This window comes from Maylandia zebra, linkage group LG15 (assembly GCF_041146795.1).
Source record: "Maylandia zebra isolate NMK-2024a linkage group LG15, Mzebra_GT3a, whole genome shotgun sequence".
Classification (NCBI taxonomy): domain Eukaryota; kingdom Metazoa; phylum Chordata; class Actinopteri; order Cichliformes; family Cichlidae; genus Maylandia; species Maylandia zebra.
This window is the reverse complement of record NC_135181.1, coordinates 35,144,831-35,163,150: the sequence shown is the minus strand read 5'-3', so window position 1 is coordinate 35,163,150 and position 18,320 is coordinate 35,144,831. Positions and strand designations below refer to the sequence as shown.

General features: G+C 41.9%; 2 protein-coding genes across 2 annotated transcripts; both read left to right on the top strand.

Moving 5' to 3' along the window:
• Positions 1 to 1,239: 1,239 nt before the first annotated feature.
• pex11g (peroxisomal biogenesis factor 11 gamma) lies at positions 1,240 to 6,343 on the top strand. The gene is made up of 6 exons (XM_014413583.4): positions 1,240 to 1,770; positions 3,221 to 3,475; positions 3,826 to 4,023; positions 4,106 to 4,284; positions 4,840 to 4,902; positions 5,016 to 6,343. Exons 1-6 carry the CDS (start codon positions 1,585 to 1,587, stop codon positions 5,242 to 5,244), a joined length of 1,110 nt encoding a protein of 369 aa, XP_014269069.3. The 5' UTR covers positions 1,240 to 1,584; the 3' UTR covers positions 5,245 to 6,343.
• Positions 6,344 to 7,111: 768 nt separating this feature from the next.
• Positions 7,112 to 17,272, top strand: si:ch73-40i7.5 (amyloid-beta A4 precursor protein-binding family A member 3). Its single transcript, XM_024805256.2, has 11 exons — positions 7,112 to 7,408; positions 9,335 to 10,340; positions 10,685 to 10,715; positions 10,835 to 10,980; positions 11,212 to 11,298; positions 12,887 to 13,063; positions 14,137 to 14,316; positions 15,185 to 15,397; positions 16,057 to 16,176; positions 16,386 to 16,526; positions 16,612 to 17,272. Exons 2-11 carry the CDS (start codon positions 9,348 to 9,350, stop codon positions 16,681 to 16,683), a joined length of 2,160 nt encoding a protein of 719 aa, XP_024661024.2. The 5' UTR covers positions 7,112 to 7,408; positions 9,335 to 9,347; the 3' UTR covers positions 16,684 to 17,272.
• The last annotated feature ends 1,048 nt before the right edge of the window (positions 17,273 to 18,320 follow it).

The following is an 18,320-nucleotide window of genomic DNA, read 5'->3' as shown; positions in this document are numbered from 1 at the left end:
AATATGTGGCCAGACAGACAGGAACGTCTGGATGTGCAAGAATGATTTACTGTACTGTTACATGTGCTGTTTATTGTTCACATTAGTGCACAGCTCTACCAAATTGGTGATTTTATGTTTACATGTATTCTACAGTGAACAAGTGACTGTAGCATATTTTTCTTTTGCACAATTCTGTAGGATTACAAACACTTCTACACAATGGAAATGTGAAACGTACGTATTCAGTGTCTCAGTTACTCCCAAGACTCCCATAACATCTACAGTAACTTTACTGCACATTTCAGATGGCTGTACAGGTAGGCCATAGTGCTGTCGTCAGCATTTTCAGGTGTCACCAATTGTTTTTGCAATGGGAAACACTGAAATTATAAACTGTCATAGTGGAAACATGACAATGCCATTTGACTATCTTGTTCATAAAGATGGTGTCAAGACTTTTCATTTTGATGGCACTGACAGTTTCATTGACATGGATACTTGCTTTTGAGGTATGGATAATCAATTCTGTGCATGTGACGTGCTTTTGCAGGCTATCCACTAGGTTTTGCGGTTTGCACTAATTGTTTTGGGAAATGCACTAACTGCTGTGCAAATGTTAATGGTGTTCTGAGAAACGCACCAAAGCGACTGAGAAAAACACAATAAACTCAAAACCCTGGGTCAACGACCCAGGCATCCTAACAATGTTCAGCAATGAAAGTAAGTAACTTTAATTTCTTCATCAAAACAGCAATAATGTTGTGCTTTACTTTATTTCACGCTTCTTCGTTTTGTTTTGGGGGTTTTTTGGTTTGGTTGGTTTTTGTAAAACTGTAAATTTGAAAATTCATGGATAATAACTATAATAATATTTTATCGTTAAAAATAAAATTTCAATTAGAGCTTGCACGTGCAAGTGGATTAACCATCGCAGAAACAAAAATATAATTACAGTACTGTAATATATCACAGATAGATAGATAGATAGATAGATAGATAGATAGATAGATAGATAGATAGATAGATAGATAGATAGATAGATAGATAGATAGATAGATAGATAGATAGATAGATAGATATGTTTAAATGTTTCGTGGTGGTTGTACTTGCTTTTACTTAAGTGTGCTACTTTAAAGAAAATGATTTTAATTTGATTTGCATATTTGCAGACATTTAGTATATTTACATTTGACATTAATCCACAGCATAACATTGTGTCAGCCCCACAGTGTTGGGGAGTAACGGAATACATGTACCGCCGTTACGTATTTAGAATACAAAATATGAGTAACTGTATTCCGTTACAGTTACCGTTTAAAAAGGTGGTATTCAGAATACAGTTACTTTGTTGAAATAAATGGAATACACTGGGGTACTTTCCTGTTTCATTTTGTCGCGGGTCAGGACTGTTTGGGTTTTGTTTGACAGCTACGTTCTTTTGTTCCAGGCGGCAGCGTTACGGTTGCCATGGTTACAGGGCGACGCTCTCTCTCTCTGCGACTGTGTGTTTCCTGGGTGAGAGAGCGCCTTTTCGTTGTTGTTGTTGTTGTGCTAAGCTAACAGGCAGAATGCTACAAGCATAGCTCTAAAGAATGTAGCATCATGTTCAGTGTAGTCCGTGCTGCTGGGAGAATGGACTGCCATACACGTTATGTGTCTGTGAGCGCTAGGAGGGAGAAAAAGGGGAGTGGAAAGGTACGAGCAGTCATCGAGCAAAAACGGGAGCTGGAAGCATGTAAATATAATAATAACCACTGCAGCCAAGAAGAGAGCCTGACGAGCCCAGTTGTAAGTAAGCTATTAAGACTCGACTGTACACTGTGTTCGTGTTTTCCTCCGAAAACAACAAGTTCCGTTGGAGCAGTCTTTCAACGCCTCTCTCTGTCTGTCGCAAGAAAAGTTGACCCACACAACAAAGTAGAGCTATTTTTCGGCTACCAGCCGACAGGGACCCCGCCGTATTATGCTGGGCTTACACTGTGCGATTTTTTCAGTCGCGCGATTCAGCTCCTGCTCAAACTGTACGATTGACTCGCAGGGGTTAGAAGTTCATAGGTCACGATGCAGGGTCTCACAATATACGGCCCGATGCTCTGATGCGACCTGAGTGCTCACACTGTGCGTCCATAAAAATGAAGGTTATAACAAAAATTCTGTCGTTCGCTCTCCCTCTCCGTCTTTCACTCACACAGACACACCACCACCATCAACTTTGCTAAATTGCTAATGAAAAACATTGGTCAGGCAGCTGTGATTGAGCAGCAGTGTCGATCCAACTATTTTCACGGTTGTTGTGGTCGTGATAATTTTGTGAGGCCACATCGAAAGGGCTCGGATGGTTCTACAGGTTGTGCCTCCATCGCTTGTGTCCAGATCACACGCTGCACTGCCGTGCTACGCCGTCTTTTTCGCTGACATTTGTGTTTGCGCGTGCGCAGTGTGGCAAACTGCGGCGACACCCTCACGACCAAGCGATTGATGATCGGGAGCTGGTCGTGAGGTGTCAATCGCTTCTCGTTACCCCACGTATACTACACGATGCACGACGCACGATGAAGGCCAAAATCGGGCCGATCGCCAAAACGATCGCACGACTCAAAAATCGGCTCAAAATGGACCAAAAATCGCACAGTGTGAGCCCAGCATTAGTCAGAGGTCCCTTTACTACAGTTCGGAGTCGCGGACCTTCAGTAATAGTAATAAATCACACAGCAATAGTACATTCACGTTGTTGTAAAAAGCATGATAATATTGTAGCGGGTCAGGGCTGTTCGGGGTTCTGCTTGTACAGTTATGTTTTGTGTATGTTGCCATGGTGACGGGTGACGCCCTCTCGCTGCGACGGTGTGTCCTTCCGGGGTCAGAGGGCGCCCTATGTGTGTTGTGGTTGCCGCGCTGAGCAGTTAGCTAGTGGCAGTGTGTTCTTCTGCAAATGTAATAAACGGCTGTGCTCCCTGGCTAGCTCACGGGAAGCAAGACCAAACGATACCTCCGTCTCCTCGTTGTCTGAACTCGCCACAATATATTAAGTAATCCAAAGTATTCAGAATACGTTACTGTCATTGAGTAACGTAACGGAATAGGTTACAGAATACATTTTGGGGCATGTATTCTGTATTCTGTAATGGAATACATTTTAAAAGTAACCTTCCCAACACTGCAGCCCCACCCCACCACACACACCATTTATTTATTTATTTATTTATTTATTTATTTATTTATTTTTAATCAATTCCAGCTCCTGGCCGGACGAAGGAGACGCTCGATTGAATCGACGATCTTCTACTTGAGTCTGCTTTGGGTGCTTCCTGTTTCAAAGTCCAGCTGGGGGAACAGATCACGAGCAAAAACAGCAAATCTAACTGGAGATGGTGTTGGCCTAATAGACTTTCTTATAAATCTAGCAGCGCTTCGACAGAGCGGAGCAGACATGCAGCGGTCTCTGGAGTCTCTGGTGCAGCTGCTGGAGTCCTACAGAGGCAGAGATAAAGTCGTGAGTATTCACTCGGTCACATTGTATCTGTTTAAAGTGTTTCACTCGGTATAAACCATTAATAAAAACAGTGGTTACACGCTTACGAAGTGGATGCCAAGTGGAGACTGATATGTAAGTACTAGACTGTGGTTCTATAGAAACTGCTCATATTTGGTGTTGTTACATTACTTAAGAGCAATGAGCAAACATGCTCTGTGTTAGTTAAAATTAAAGCATCAGCCTAGTAAAGTATGTCTGCCTGAAGTCCACACATTCACTAAATCTCTGACAATAAAATGTCCTTTCTGATTTTAAATAATAATAATAATAAAAAGCTACCCACAAGTCTCTGTTTGTCTTCTTTGCAGATCAGGACAGTGTGTTATGGATCCCAGCTGGTTGGAGGAGTTCTTTCCCGGAGAGCAGAGGCAGATGTCCGGTCCCAGCGGCTCGGGAAAAGCCTGCTGCTGTTTTCTGCTCAGCTCAGTCACTGCAGGACGGTGCTCAGGTTGTTCGATGACTTCTCCATGCTGGCCTACTCCCACAGCTACGGGTTTGGAAATGGGGTGATTCACACAGCGTATGCACTGCATCACTCTGTGCTAGCCTGTAAATCCCACTGTAACGCTTGTTGCACGTCTTTCCAAGGAGGAGGACGCGGCCGTGCGCTGGATATCCGTGCTGAACAACGTAGCGGACCAGCTGTACTACCCCTGTGAACACATCGCCTGGGCCGCCGACGCTGAGCTCATCAGAGTGAAGTCCGATAAGTGGTGGCTGTTCAGCACAGTGCTGTGGGGAACCTCACTGCTGCTGGGAATCCTCAGGTGAGATCACCTGTTCACATCCATACATTACTTTTCTAATGCTGCCTTTATGGCATGCTTTTCTTATTTTTGTTTTTTAAAGGCCAGAAAGAAGGAGTCTTATGTAGTTTTTCTGCACCTGTAAATGTAACATATGCAGGACATCTGCTGGCCAGAGCTCCTTTAAAGAACATGCATAGACAAGCAGCCCGTATCTGTCTCTCTGTGTTAGCCCTTTTTCTGGTGAATTTGTGCCTTTTTCAAATCCATAAATCTTCAGTGGGAACTGAAAGGGGAGGGGGATGTGAGAGGAAAGTCAGAGAGAGATTAAGTCAAGCACTTCTACGTCCTACTTACATAATGACCAGAAACTCCTTAATTTCATTATCCCATCTCTTTTTTTCCTCAGCTTAGAGCTTTGTTTATTTTCCAGACCCTCTTTCTTTTTTATCTCATCTGTTATTTCATGCAGTTTTTAGAGAAACCTGTGAAGCATGTTTTAAGTCTGAGCACTGAAGCAGACATCAAACCCTTGCAGTGTGAGTTGATGTACGATGTGAATCATTTGTCCTCTAGATCGCTCCGAGTTCTTCTGCTGCTGAGGAAGAAGCTGAAGAAGAGGCACGAAGGCAGAAACAGGTATTTGATTCAGTTTTCTTTCTGTTGTCTCGTGTGTTTCTAAGCACAGTTACAGTAACATAGAGAGGGACTGACCGGTTATGAAAGGTTAAACCACACGTTTTCTCCTGCAGTCGCTCTCAGCTCCGCCGGCAGATGCGAGGGGAGCTGCTGTCCATCCTCAGCAGCATGGCTGACCTCAGTAACGCCATTCACTGGATGCCGCCCGGCTTCCTGTGGGCAGGACGTTTCCCTAACTGGCTGGTGGGGCTGATGGGCACCACGTCCTCTCTGATTGGTTTGATCCAGATGAATGCCGGTAGCGGTGATCAGTCAGACACTACACAGTCTTCACCAGAGTGAGGAAGAGATGGCAACACTAAACGACTGACGGATTTATGGATAATAGTGGAAAATGATTAGACTCCAGTCAGACTGTCTGTGGAGATTAACTGCAGTCCTGTAGCTTGTAGCAACAGGAACATAAATTAAATTGTGGCCTATTACTGCTTTAAAAGCAAAAAAAAGTCACTGCACTTGTGCTTAATTAGGAGTAATTAAAGATCTCTTGATGAATTTGCCAACCCGTATTCAATTTAGTAGCTTTTGATTTACACTTGGACATTTTAGTCATGAGAAATATCATTAAGCTCTACTGTTCATTTCACTACACTAAACATGTTCAGCAGTAAATTCAAGCCCTAACGACCCTGAGGTCAACAAGAGGGAACTTCTGCTGTAAAACTTTTTTCTTTGTCTTTTGTTTTTAATGATTTTGTCTAAAGAATCATCAAAACAGAAGAAAGGTCAGGCAGGTCACAGTTTGATTCTTGAGGAAACACCAGTGGTAACATAGCCTTAAAGTTCCTGTTTAATGGTCAGCTTCACTCTGGAATACGTCCACCCAGCTTCTTAACTGCTTATCCAGCTCAGTTTCACCAGGAGGCTGGAGCCTCTCCCAGTCTGCACTCTGGAATGGGATTGTAAATGATTGCCTTTAAGACACACTCCACGAACCTGGCTTTGAATATAGCATAGAATCATACAAACTGTGAATATAGTATTGCGTGTTATGAATGTGGTGACTGAGCTGTTTCAACTTCAGTCCCGCATTCAGTCATTTTTAAAATCTGTTTTTTTCCAACGCGTTACGTCCTCGAGTTCACACTGTATCAACCAAGTTGGTTAATGAGTTTCCCAGGCATTGAAGAGCTGTCACAGAACTGGAGAAATATCTCAGTTTCATTAAAAAAAACAAAAAACAAAAACATTACCACACAGTTACCACTCAAAGTCCAAATGTTTGAATGTGGTTTTGTCCGCTAACGATGATGTTTGTATGACTGGTGAAATGAAATAGAATGTGTCTGAAATGTGTTGCTAATTTAAATGTAATATAATTTTATATCATGGGAACAAAATTATCTGTTTTTCAAGAAATAAAATAAAATGTTAAATTGTTTGTCTTCTCAGATCATTTAATAAAGTACACAAGTTCTCGTGGGGGTAGATTTTGGGCGAAGTTTCCATCCCTTTATTTTGTGCCACTTAACCAGGATCTGAGAAGTGGCAGCAGTCTAACCCCAAAAGGCCAGGCACTCCTGTAAATACATTTGTATAGAATTTCATTCATTTATGGGCCAAATTGTGTGTGTGTGTGTGTGTGGGGGGGGGGGGGGGGGGGGGGGGGGGGGGGATAAGCACTTGAATTCAATAGCTTTTCATGATGTCTCTTATGTGACCGGTTTAAGTAAAATCCGTTTGAAATATAAACTCAAATGCACGTAAAATAATTGTAAGTTTCCTTTTTTCGCGATCAAAAATTCGACGTTTGATTGAGCGGGACTTGAACGTAAATCCCGTTGACGTCAGCGTAGGTGAGCGTTGCTTTCAAGTGCTAAAGAACAATAAAATAAATGAGTTTGTAACTACTACACTCCTACATATAAGATTAATATTTTATTCTGCCACATTAGACCCCAATACTGCATAAACTGTATTTATAAACACATTCATATAATATTCCAATTACTTCTACGTCGTTAGGTTTTTGTAAGTGTCGTGTGTTTAATTTGGTTAAAGTACACGGTTTGTTTGTGATCAGTTGTTTAGAAATTTGACTGTAGCCCTTCGTGGTCCAGTCATTTGTGTAGACTTGCACAATTTGCAAAAGAGGAAGAAGAAACTAAAAGAAGAACAAACTATCTCGTGGCGATGTGAGACGCTGCGGTAGCACGTGAACGCAGCACGACTACAGAGTCAGCCGATAAATAAAAGCTGTCAGTCGGCAACTGACGGAGCAGCAACAATGAGTAGCAAACTCTGCTTTAAACACTAAAAGTGTCTCATCTTCGGAGTATGTGACATTGCTGAATTTAACAGTGTCGGTATTATTAGTATGAAGAATAAAACGAAGCCAGAGTTTTGGAAAACGTTCAAATTCCAAACCACGTCAACTCATCTGTCGTGGCACCTACGGGAGTCTGAGTGTGGACACAAAGAGAGCGACAGAGATTTAAAATATCAGGTGAAAACTTCTCTTTTAGCCGCTTGTACTCTCATATTTTGATTGAAGTGTTGAAATATTAGTACTGCTGCTGTTAAGCAAATGCTAGCTTTGCTGTTAGCCTGAGGCTGCTTCAACTGCTAACTTCGGTTAGCCAAACTCATGTCTTTCTCGCACCCTGAAAATAATTTTCGCTTGTTTGTGTGTTTTACCCTGCTGTCAGTTGTTTGCACTACCGCGCCAGTGTTTTTAATAACATGCCATGATTATCTGATCTAACGGTGGATTATTCACGCCATGAAAGATGCGTCGTCGAAAAGATCTGATCTGTGTGCTTATCTGTACAAGAAGGAGGGATCATAAACTTTTCTTTAATGCACGGCACTGCCAGATGGATCACGTACATGTTAAATATAGTAAAAGACTTAAATATAGTAGCTGACGAGTCCCGAGTCTTGTTTATTAAAAACATTTTACCAGTAAGGACCATAATTAATAAATATGGCATTTATTAAATTAGGTTTGGTGTGTTTTGATATTACCATGGTGCTAATCTTTATGGTGTAATAAATTACATGGTTGTTATTTATAGTTGTTTGATAGTTTTTATTTCTAAGATACATGGATGTGAAGGACTGTGCTCCCTGAGCCTGTTGGATGTTGCACTATAGGCCTGCATGCTCTTCGAGTGCATGATGTTTTCTATAAGCCTGAGACGGATTTTTCTATTTCGGTGTTTGTGGGTAAATGAGGACAAGAGGGTGCATAGATGGTGCATACTTTTTCGCTAAGGCATTCATGCTGATGCAGCCTGGAAACTATAAACACACTGTGTAGATCTGATATTTAATAACGGTGTTTTGGAGGTAGCTCATGTGAATTGTGAGTCTGGTTGAGGCTCGGCATAATTTAATTGTATTGTTAGGCAGAGCTGCTCTGCAGTCATGAGGTATTTTAATGGAGAGAAGCAACAGATAAGCAAGGTACAAAATACAGAAAGCAAGAGCTAATAATAATTTTGAGCACCATGTACCCCACAAAGTAACAACGCTATGATTTGTTCTTCTGAGTGATGGCTTCTGGAACAAAGCTATTTTTAAACATGGTCGTTTTACACAAAACTATCATCAAGAAGGAAGAACTGAAACTTACAATGGAAAGGGTACGATTCGTCAAGAAAAATTAAATCGGCGAACCACTGTAAGTGTCTGGTGTTCAGGGATGCTGTGGTTCACCAGTCAGCATGTTGGACCACTTCTGTCCTTTACAAACCTCGAGCCAAGACAAGGATAAAGCAGATTGCAATAAGAGCACATTAAAAATAAAGTCATAATGATTCTATCAGTGTAGAAATGATAAAGCTTTCTTAATTTGCTTTGAAATTCAGCTACTGTTTCAAGATATTTATAACACTGAACATGTTCCACCATCTGACCCTTAATGGATGTGACCTCTTGTACAGGAGTGCATTTCTTAGAGTCAGTGACATATCTTAGATATGTTTAATTAAAGGTGCGACTTGTCGTCATCCTGGAGCGGACTGACAATAACTGAGTCGTCTGCACTCTCTAAAATGACCCTCATCTTAGATCTGCTTTGATCAATATTTGTGTACAGGATAAAAAGATAAATATGGAGCCAGCCAGACTCTTTAAGTAAAAAAAAAAAAATCAATAATTTAGATTTTTATTGTAATCAAACTGTTCTAAAAGCTTTCTGATTCAAATATGAGGCTCAATTGTATTGAAGGCTGAAGAAAAATCAACAAGCAGTAATCGTGCATGAGCATCTTTTCCCTCCAGCTTTTTAATAACCAGGTTCAACAACGTGCCATTATCCACTCCTGTGTGTGGAAAACTGCATGGGGATAGGCGCTTGCTCAGTTTGGCTTAAAATCTCTGACTTCACCAGTTGTTCAGCTCAGTAATGCCAGTTTTTCTCTGACAGGCTTTCTTACAGAATGGACTCAGACTGCCTCCCTGCATCTACAGACTCCCTGCTGTGTGATCCGGTTCCTGTTCATGGAGCCTCGGGGGTTGAGGTCAGCAGTCTGGCTGCAGTAGCTCTGCCAGGTTCAGAGGCAGAGGATCTGGATTCGTACAACCTGATCGAGCCTCCACCTTTAGACTGGAGGTCAGACACCTCTAGCGAAGCTGGTTCAGCAGACGATCTGGATGATGCCAGCCTTCCCACCTCAGCTGACTGTCTCGACAAGGCAGATCTGGGTGAGTCAGTATCGCTTCCTTTGGTTGAGAAAAACATTTTGACTCCAGTCGACGTGAACCAGCTGGATCTTGTCGGAAACGTTAAACAGCCTGCTGAGGATGTCGAGGCGAAATCGACAGACGAGGCTGAAGCAGGTGCGGGAGTATTGAGGGCTGAGGGCTTTAAGGACGCAGAGGAAGATCAAGCAGTGGTGACATTGGGGGATGTTGATCTCCACAAGAACAAGAGAGGTGAAGAGGAGGCTGCTGAAAGGAGATCAAATGATGAAGACCATATGCATATCCACACCCTGCTCAGTCAGCTCCAACTAATGGAGGAAGAGCCGCATCCCAGTCATCGGATGCCATCAAATCATCATTACTCTAGGCGGTCTGAGCTGGAAGCATGTGCTCCTTCTTCAATAAAAGAGGACAGCGCTGAAACCAAAGGGCTGCTCTTCTCTGAAAGCCACCAGAGAGACCTGCTGGGGATGCTGCAGTGCACAGAGATAGGCGCAACACCCCGCCCTACCTCTCTGCCGCACAGAGGGGACGTGGACGCCGTGGTGTCAGTTTCCTACAGCCAGGAGGATGCACAGAGGTTCTGGAGGCATCACGGGAATGGTCAGCAACAACGGCACAGGGATGACTCCCTCACTTCACTGCCTGATGATGAGTATCCCGAGCCAGTGTGGATGAAGCTGGGAGAGCAGCCTCCAGAGGAAGAAGCTACTGCAGAGAGCGAGCAGGTTGGTGCTGTTACTAAAACTAATAATAAGGGTGGAGACGTTTGGTCATCCATCGTTTTTGTTATGATGAGTTAACTAATCCAATATTTGCTTTTTATTTATTTTTTTCAGCTGATTAATGAAGCTATATAATGTCAAAAATAACACAGTCATCACTGGTTTCCAGAGCTACCACACATCTGTCCTGACTTCAGCTGTCTTTGGTCTCTTAGCAACACTAAAACGATAATCAGAATACTTTTTTTTTCCTACCACCAGCTAACCCATCACTGAACTTATCTGAAGCACGTTCAGTTTTTCATGGACTTAAATTCACTAATTTGCTGTGCGTGCCTTTTTTGCAGAGTGCTGATGACCAGCCTTCATATAAAGATGGTGAGTCACTTATTATTATTATTATTATTATTATTATTATTATTATTATTATTATTATTATTATTCACTGAAATTTGACATTTGTCAAATATCTAATGTAATATGTGCTAATGTTTTAGTGCCTGGTCCTTGTGATCCTGAAGACCTTTTGGATGGAGTGATTTTTGGTGCCAAGTATCTTGGCTCCACTCAGATCAAATCAGAGAGGAACCCGTCTACAAACGCTCGTATGGCCCAGGCTCAGGAGGCTGTGGACCGAATAAAGGTGCTTTAAAAACAAAATAACCAAATATGCACCTTTTATCATGATCTGGCTGTGCAATGCATTGGTTGATGATGTTAAATCTGGTTTTATAGTTGTAGTGAAGGATTTTTTTTTCTTATTAAACATACCTGTTTTAAAGTAGGTGGGATGTCATTATTAAGTTAAGGATAGACATGTGGTGTACCTGTCCTCTAAGGTTAAATATGAGAGTGTTTTCTGTGGTTCTTTTAGGCTCCAGAAGGAGAGTCCCAACCAATGACAGAAGTGGATCTGTTCATTTCTACTCAAAGAATCAAAGTGCTCACTACTGACACGCAGGTACTGCACTCATCTGACCACATACATTCATTTTCCTCTCTTGTATCTCCTCATATCATAAGACTTCACTTCTCTCTAAGACTGTAGACCTACCTGGGGCCTACCAGGCTCCTGTCCTGTGGAATTAGCACCCAGTTTGGATTCGAGAGACAGAAACAGGCTTTAAACTGTTAAAGCTCATAGTTTGATGATGGATCAGGTGACCCCGAACCATCCCTTAGTTAACGCTGCTGATGCACTGAGCATTTTCCTCTCGCCTCCTGTCACTCCTGTTTATACATCACTACTGCATGCCATTAGTTTTGTCTTCTGTCTCTCTGTTTCGTTCTGGTTTGGCCGCCCCTTCTTGAGCATTGTTCTGTCGGAGGAGGTCTCTTCCTGGTAAAAGGGATTTTTTCATTCCCAGTGTCGCCAAGGGGGTCATCAGATTGTTGGGGTTCCACCCTAAATCTGCACAGTCTTTAACTTATAGCATAAAGCATTTGGCGAAATGTCTCTGGTAGCACTAAAATCCAATGATGGATTTCAGCAAAAGCTCAGTTGATTCTTGGCTTCATGGAACATGAAGACAAAAACCTAAATGTACTCTGAGAGAATGAACTTTAGCTAAATGTGTTAAAAAGTTGTCAGACTTGAGGTTGTAAACATCTGAAAACATACCCAACACAGCTGGTGACTTTTTATTACACAAAGCAGCATTGCACTCCTTGATGTTCATATTCAAGCTGAGCTCTCGCTGCAGGAATCCTTAATATAGAATTGGGTGGTGATTTAATATGAGGCCTCTAGTAGAAGCTATTTTTTTTTTCTACTGAATTGTTAGGAGAGTAGAAGTAGGTCATCTACTGTCATTGCTCCATTTGCATTTGCTCCATTCTGCAGTGATGGATGTGAAGATGAATGGTTTTCTTATTCAGTGTTTTTACTTCCAAGCGATATATGTTTATTATCCAAAGTTGTCATTTAGGACACAGATGAGGCATAAAAAGTAAAATGAAAATTGCATTTATAAATTACTTTGATGTAAAACAAAGACAAATATTTGTGGAAATTGCACTTCTGATTCACGTAAAGAACGCTCCACTAGCTTCCATGTTAACAAACAACAGTCTTTACTTTCATTTTTTCAGAATTCTCATCCAAGTTAGTTTCGGTCCTGAATTAATCTTAGGCGCCTGGTTTGTGGTTTGCCTTCGGTCTGTATGTTTGTCTGCTAGGTCAGTGGTTTGGTACATTAACTTGATAACATATTTGGCCTGGAGAAATGGTTTTGATGAGGTGAGGGTGCACAGACAATCCTGCTTTGCTTGAAGACACAGAATGAGGAACTTCCTTAATTTCAAATTTACTTTGATAAAGGCCTGGGCTTCCCTTTGGGATGTGCTCTCTCAAACACACCAATCTTTATCATATAATTCCTGTAGTTCTGTAAAAATGTCTTTAACAAGAGAGGCTTCTAAGAGGAAAAATGTTAAGTAATACCTATCTGCAGGAGGTTTAAACTCTATGCTGGTTCCAAACCAGACCTTCGTGCTCGCTCTCCCTGTCTTTGTTTCTTATCTTAACCACTGTCATGTCCTGTTTGCAGGAAGCCATGATGGATCACGCTCTGCAGATGATCTCTTACATCGCTGACATCGACAACATCGTGGTCTTGATGGCACGAAGGAAACGTAAGGGGCAAGATGGTGACACCGACTCAAACTCTTCGTCATCATCTGCAAAGAAGTGCTTGATGATCTGCCATGTGTTCTCCTCTGAGGATGTGAGTCAGTCAACTGGAGGGTTTTATATGGTGTTCATATACTAGAAGTGTGCAATCAGCATGATGCTTTCCTTCTTAGCACTCATATTTTGATTTCTGGATTCCAAGCAGAGCTTTTCAGGAAGCTTGGTTGCTGGCCAAACAGCTCATTTACAAGTCCAGCCAGGCCTCATTGTTATATTGGTCTTTCATTTCTAATTACACAGTTTTGCTGCATGGTTACTGCATGTTTAAACACATTAAGCATGCAGTAAATAAGGTACATGGTGAAATATATGGCATTAAAATGTGTCTAAGATCGCTAAAATTGACATTGGACTCTCCCAGAGCCCCTTTGAACTCTTCCAGATTTCCTAGTCACATACTTTTGCCCACAGACTGGTTACCGCATGTCCTTGCGGAACACCCTCACTCAAACAGCAGCGCAGTATAATGTAAATAGATGTAGCGTTCAGTATCTTGGCATCTCCCGCCCTGCACACTCTTGCATCTCTTATTAAATTGCCAAGTCGGTTGCTGACAGCAGTTTCAGCTTCAGCTTGGCTGGCCTGGTTTCCTTCCTCAGACAACCACTGAGTTCTCCTCAATGTCAAAACAGTCTGGCTCTCGTCCCAGTTTCCCAGTTGGCGACACTGAATGGGAGGAAGAGCTTCCTTTAGAAGCTAATTAGCTCTGGGATGCTGAAGGCTGTGACCGCGTCTGCTCAGAGCTTTTTCAAACTGAGCTTATTTAACGTGTTTAAGATCATTTCAAAATACTTTCATTAACTCATGTTTACAGCAGATGCTATATGTGTGTGTAGCAAGAACTTCTCAGAGAAATTCAGATAAAATGCATTAAAGATAGTGTTTTGTGTTGATGCTCTGGTATCAAGTTGTATGACCCTTTGGCTGCTTGTCTTTACAAACGAACACATTTGCTTTGATTTGTTAGTATTTAAATGGAGGATTAAGGAAAAGTCTAGGGAAAAATTTGTTTAACAAATGCCCCTAGCATTTAAATGTAGAGTAGACATGACTGTAACAACAGTGCTGAACCCTGATTCAGTTTTGTCTGTCTCCTCCTGTTTGCAGGCTCAGATCATAGCCCAGGCTATCGGGCAGGCGTTTGGAGTGGCTTACCAGCAGTTCCTCCAGGCCAACGGTATCAAGGCCAGCGATCTGAGGCCCGGCGAGTACAGCGACTACCTGGAAAGTCAGGAACTCTACAACGGAGACTTGGCCCACTTCTCTGACTCTCAAAACCTCAGAGAAGTAAGCAGGAGGGATTGTGGTTGCAAGGCCACCCACACAAAATACAGCTGACTTATAATTTTGGCTTGTGTAGTTAAAGGACTAACCAAGGCAGCACACAGAGCCAATTAAAGGTCCAGGAGAGAGTGCAGGCAGGGTGGAGCAGGTGGAGACGAGTGTCAGGGCTGATTTTTGACAGGAGGATAGCAGCAAGAGTGAAAGGGAACGTTTACAAGGAGACCTGCTATGATGTATGGTTTTGAGATGGTGGCACTGACTAAAAGGTGGAGCTGAAGGTGCTCAAAGTTTCACTGAGATAGACCAGTGACTAATTAGCCAACGTGTTCAATTTATTCCAAAGCAGGCCCCCCTTTTACTGCAAATCATGTATCAAAATGCCCAAATGTGTCATCATGTTGTCCTAAAGTAGCACAAAGGTAGATTTGGCAAATTTGCAAATACCTGTTTGAACAGGTATTTTCAACACAAGAGTCAGAACCGTGCAAGATGCATTCACAAATCTTTAAAGGTGTGCAGCAGAGTTTTAAAGCAAAGACTGGGTTTGTGGGTGATTATGGTCTGACAGCTTGTGATGGGATCAGCAGGTGTGATCCCATCACAAGATGGTCTGCAGTTTGCTTCAGACTTCACACTTCAAAGTGTGTGTTTTATATATGCACAGCTGTTTGTTATTTATATTATCTGCACCTCATCTATTATTTCCTTATCTCGTCATGTTGTTTAGAAGTGTGCAGGGGCTTTCCTTTAGTGGTTCTAAGTATTAATAGAAGGTGTTGCAGGAGAGAAAAAAAAACAAGTCAAAAAAAAAAAGAGCTCTGATTAAAACAACCACTGATATATTACAAGTCTCTCTGTGTCTGTGGATCAGGTAATCATGACCAAGGCTCCGGGGGAGATCTTGGGACTGGCGGTGGTTGAGTCGGGCTGGGGCTCTATCCTCCCCACAGTGGTGGTGGCCAACCTCCTCCACGGAGGCCCGGCTGAACACTGTGGTGAGCTCAGCATCGGGGACCGCATCATGTCCATCAATGGGACAAGCCTCGTGGGTCTGCCCATCACCACCTGCCAGAACATCATCCGCGTAAGTAGGACACACAATGACACAAACTTCAAATTTCAGTGGTCATAATAAAGATGAGAAGAAAGGCATCAACAACAACAAAAGAAACATATTGTGCTGCAGATTAAATGCCTTTATTGTGCTGTATATGCAAGTTAGGATCACCAGGTGGCACTGTAGGTCCACACAGGACCAACATTAGCATCTGTCAACTTAAACTGTTAAAGCAAAACTTGCTGCTGATATTCAGTGTTTCAAACATTTTCGTTGTTTCGAGTTGACAGAAGTTTATACCTTTGAAACACTTAATCAAAGACACAATACGATAGTTACTTAATGCTGTGCAGTTTATCAACTTTAGTTTCCTTTATAATTTTGGCCTCCACTGATCATTAAACTAAAGTAATGAAGATAAAACCCTTATTGTGCTGCAATCCCTGGTTTCACCTTTCTGCACATACTTTTCCTTCAATTTGACCCCAATAAAATGTCCAATGTTAGGCTTGTAATGATGAAAACATGTCGTAAACGTTCACAAAAGTTATTACAAAAAGAAATAACTTTTGGTGAAAAGGTACACTTGGGTGAATAGTTTGCATATTTTCCTCAGTAAAGTTTTACTGCTCTAACTCTGGATCGCGCCTCCCTTTTTGTTGTTTCACCTTTTTTTCCCCACTTAGGATCAGAAAAGCAAGAAGTATGTGAGGCTCAGCATCGTCCACTGTCCTCCCGTCACCATGGCAATTATCAGGAGACCAGATCCGAAATTTCAGCTGGGCTTCAGCGTGGAAGATGGCATTGTACGTCCGCATCCATATTTCACATCTGTCATTATGTGACGTACCCCTTCAGCTTGGCGCTGAGCCTGCAGCAACCAGCAATAGAACAACAGTGTTTTTACCAGATAGCTTTAAGAGATTAACGTGTTTGGATTAAAAGGTCGGTAGCACTCGGTACAAGTAAATTATTCTGAACTATAAACATGCAGTTTTCTGTCCTTGGGTTGCAGATTTGCAGTCTGATGCGGGGTGGTATAGCAGAGAGAGGAGGAATCCGCGTCGGGCACCGCATCATTGAAATCAACGGGCAGAGCGTCGTTGCAACGCCCCATGATAAGATCATCCAGATTCTGACAAACGCTGTAGGGGAGGTGAGACGTAATCTAATGCTTACATTCACAATAACATAATCAAGTTCATTACACTTTAAAATGAGACTTCTCTCTGTCTGTGCAGATCCACCTGAAGACGATGCCAGCTTCAACGTATCGACTGTTAACAGGACAAGAGCAGCCAGTGTTTCTCTGAGCACTTCCTGTTTCACCTGGACAAAAATTCTTCAGTATTCAAACTTCATGAGCTTTTGCCAAACTGAAAATATTATGCAAGTGTGTTACATGCTGTTGTGACACCACTGAAAGCTGCAAACCGGATCAGTTTTGCATGTTTTTAGGACAATAAGAACATCTGAATATGAAAGTGCGATTTTAAAATGACAGGGATAGATAATAGCTCTTCATTTGTATTTATCACATATTTACATTTCAGGCAGTAGCTGAGATGCAGTAATGCTTTTTTTACTTTGCTTACGTACTTAGTGGTGAGCAGCGTCAGAAACACTGTACTTCATTAGTCTTCCAGCCTGTCGTGTGGCACCAGTGTGCCTGAGGTAAATTTGCTTGAAGAGGGGGACCTCGCTGAATCAGGACAAAGGGTCTGTGGCTGTCATTGTGATGTACTTCCAGCCCCTCACATGCACATACATTAGCTTCTCTGACTGTGTCGAACATGAAGCAGATATGCAACATTAAGAGACTGCCTTATTTGATAGAGAGATGCATATATTTTTAAGATTTTACTGTTCTCAACATTCATTAAAATGATCTATAAGAAAATATCTTGATATGCTTTATTGAATCATTGATGGTCAGACGTTTACATAAACTCATCACAGGTATAAATGTTGTGGTAATTTTGGGCTTTGAATTAATTCTTTGCAGTGTTCTTTTTCCAGAGTAGAATGATTGTACTGCTTATATCTCTAATGACTTATTGAATTTTAATTTTCTCTGATCCACAAGGGTCAAATATAAACATACCCACTTAAATCTTTTAAGAAGTGCAGTGTAGGGTTCTACAATGTCTAACAAATTGAGAAGGTCAATACCTATTCTTGTTAGAATTGTGATTAAATACAATTTGGAGTTTCTCTTTGCTAGCCTAAGGATTTGTTTGACAATACTCTGGTTTGATCATCAGTTTAAACAACTCTAAGTACAGGTTGTTTGGCTGTGTCATGGCTTTGCAGAGGTCTGGAAGAAGACCCAAATTGCCACTTTAAGATGAAAGGACACAAAGCCTGCTATGAATTAGAAATGGTTGGAACGCCAGTGTCCACAGTGGCATAAGTTTTATATCACCATGGACAGTTCAAGCTCAACTTAAATTTGAAGTTGCCCACATGGACGAGCCAAATGCCTTCTGGAGAAAATCTTTAAGGTGAGATGAGACAAAGATTGAGCTGTTTGGAGGAGCAAAGGTGAGGCTTTCAAACCTAAGACTACTACCAGTTGTCAAGCGTAGTGGTGGTAACATCATGTTTTGTTGCCAGTGGTACTGGTACATTGCAGAAAGTGGATGGAATAAATTCATCAACTTCAACTCAAATCACCAGCTAGACTGTTGAAACTTGGACACAGCTTGGCGTTCCAGGAGGATAATTATGCTTATTTCCAGAAAACCAACCGTTTTAAACGACCTCTACCAATTCTGCTAGGAGGAGTGATAAGTATCCCACAAGTTGTTTTTATGGCTACCAGAACCGTCTGGTCAAGGTGCAACTCTTTCAAGAAGTCGGCACATACAGACATATGCAGTGGCACAGCCCTCCGAACTAAAGAACTCATAATGGACTGCAGGAGGCACAAACAGGGTCACTCCCCACT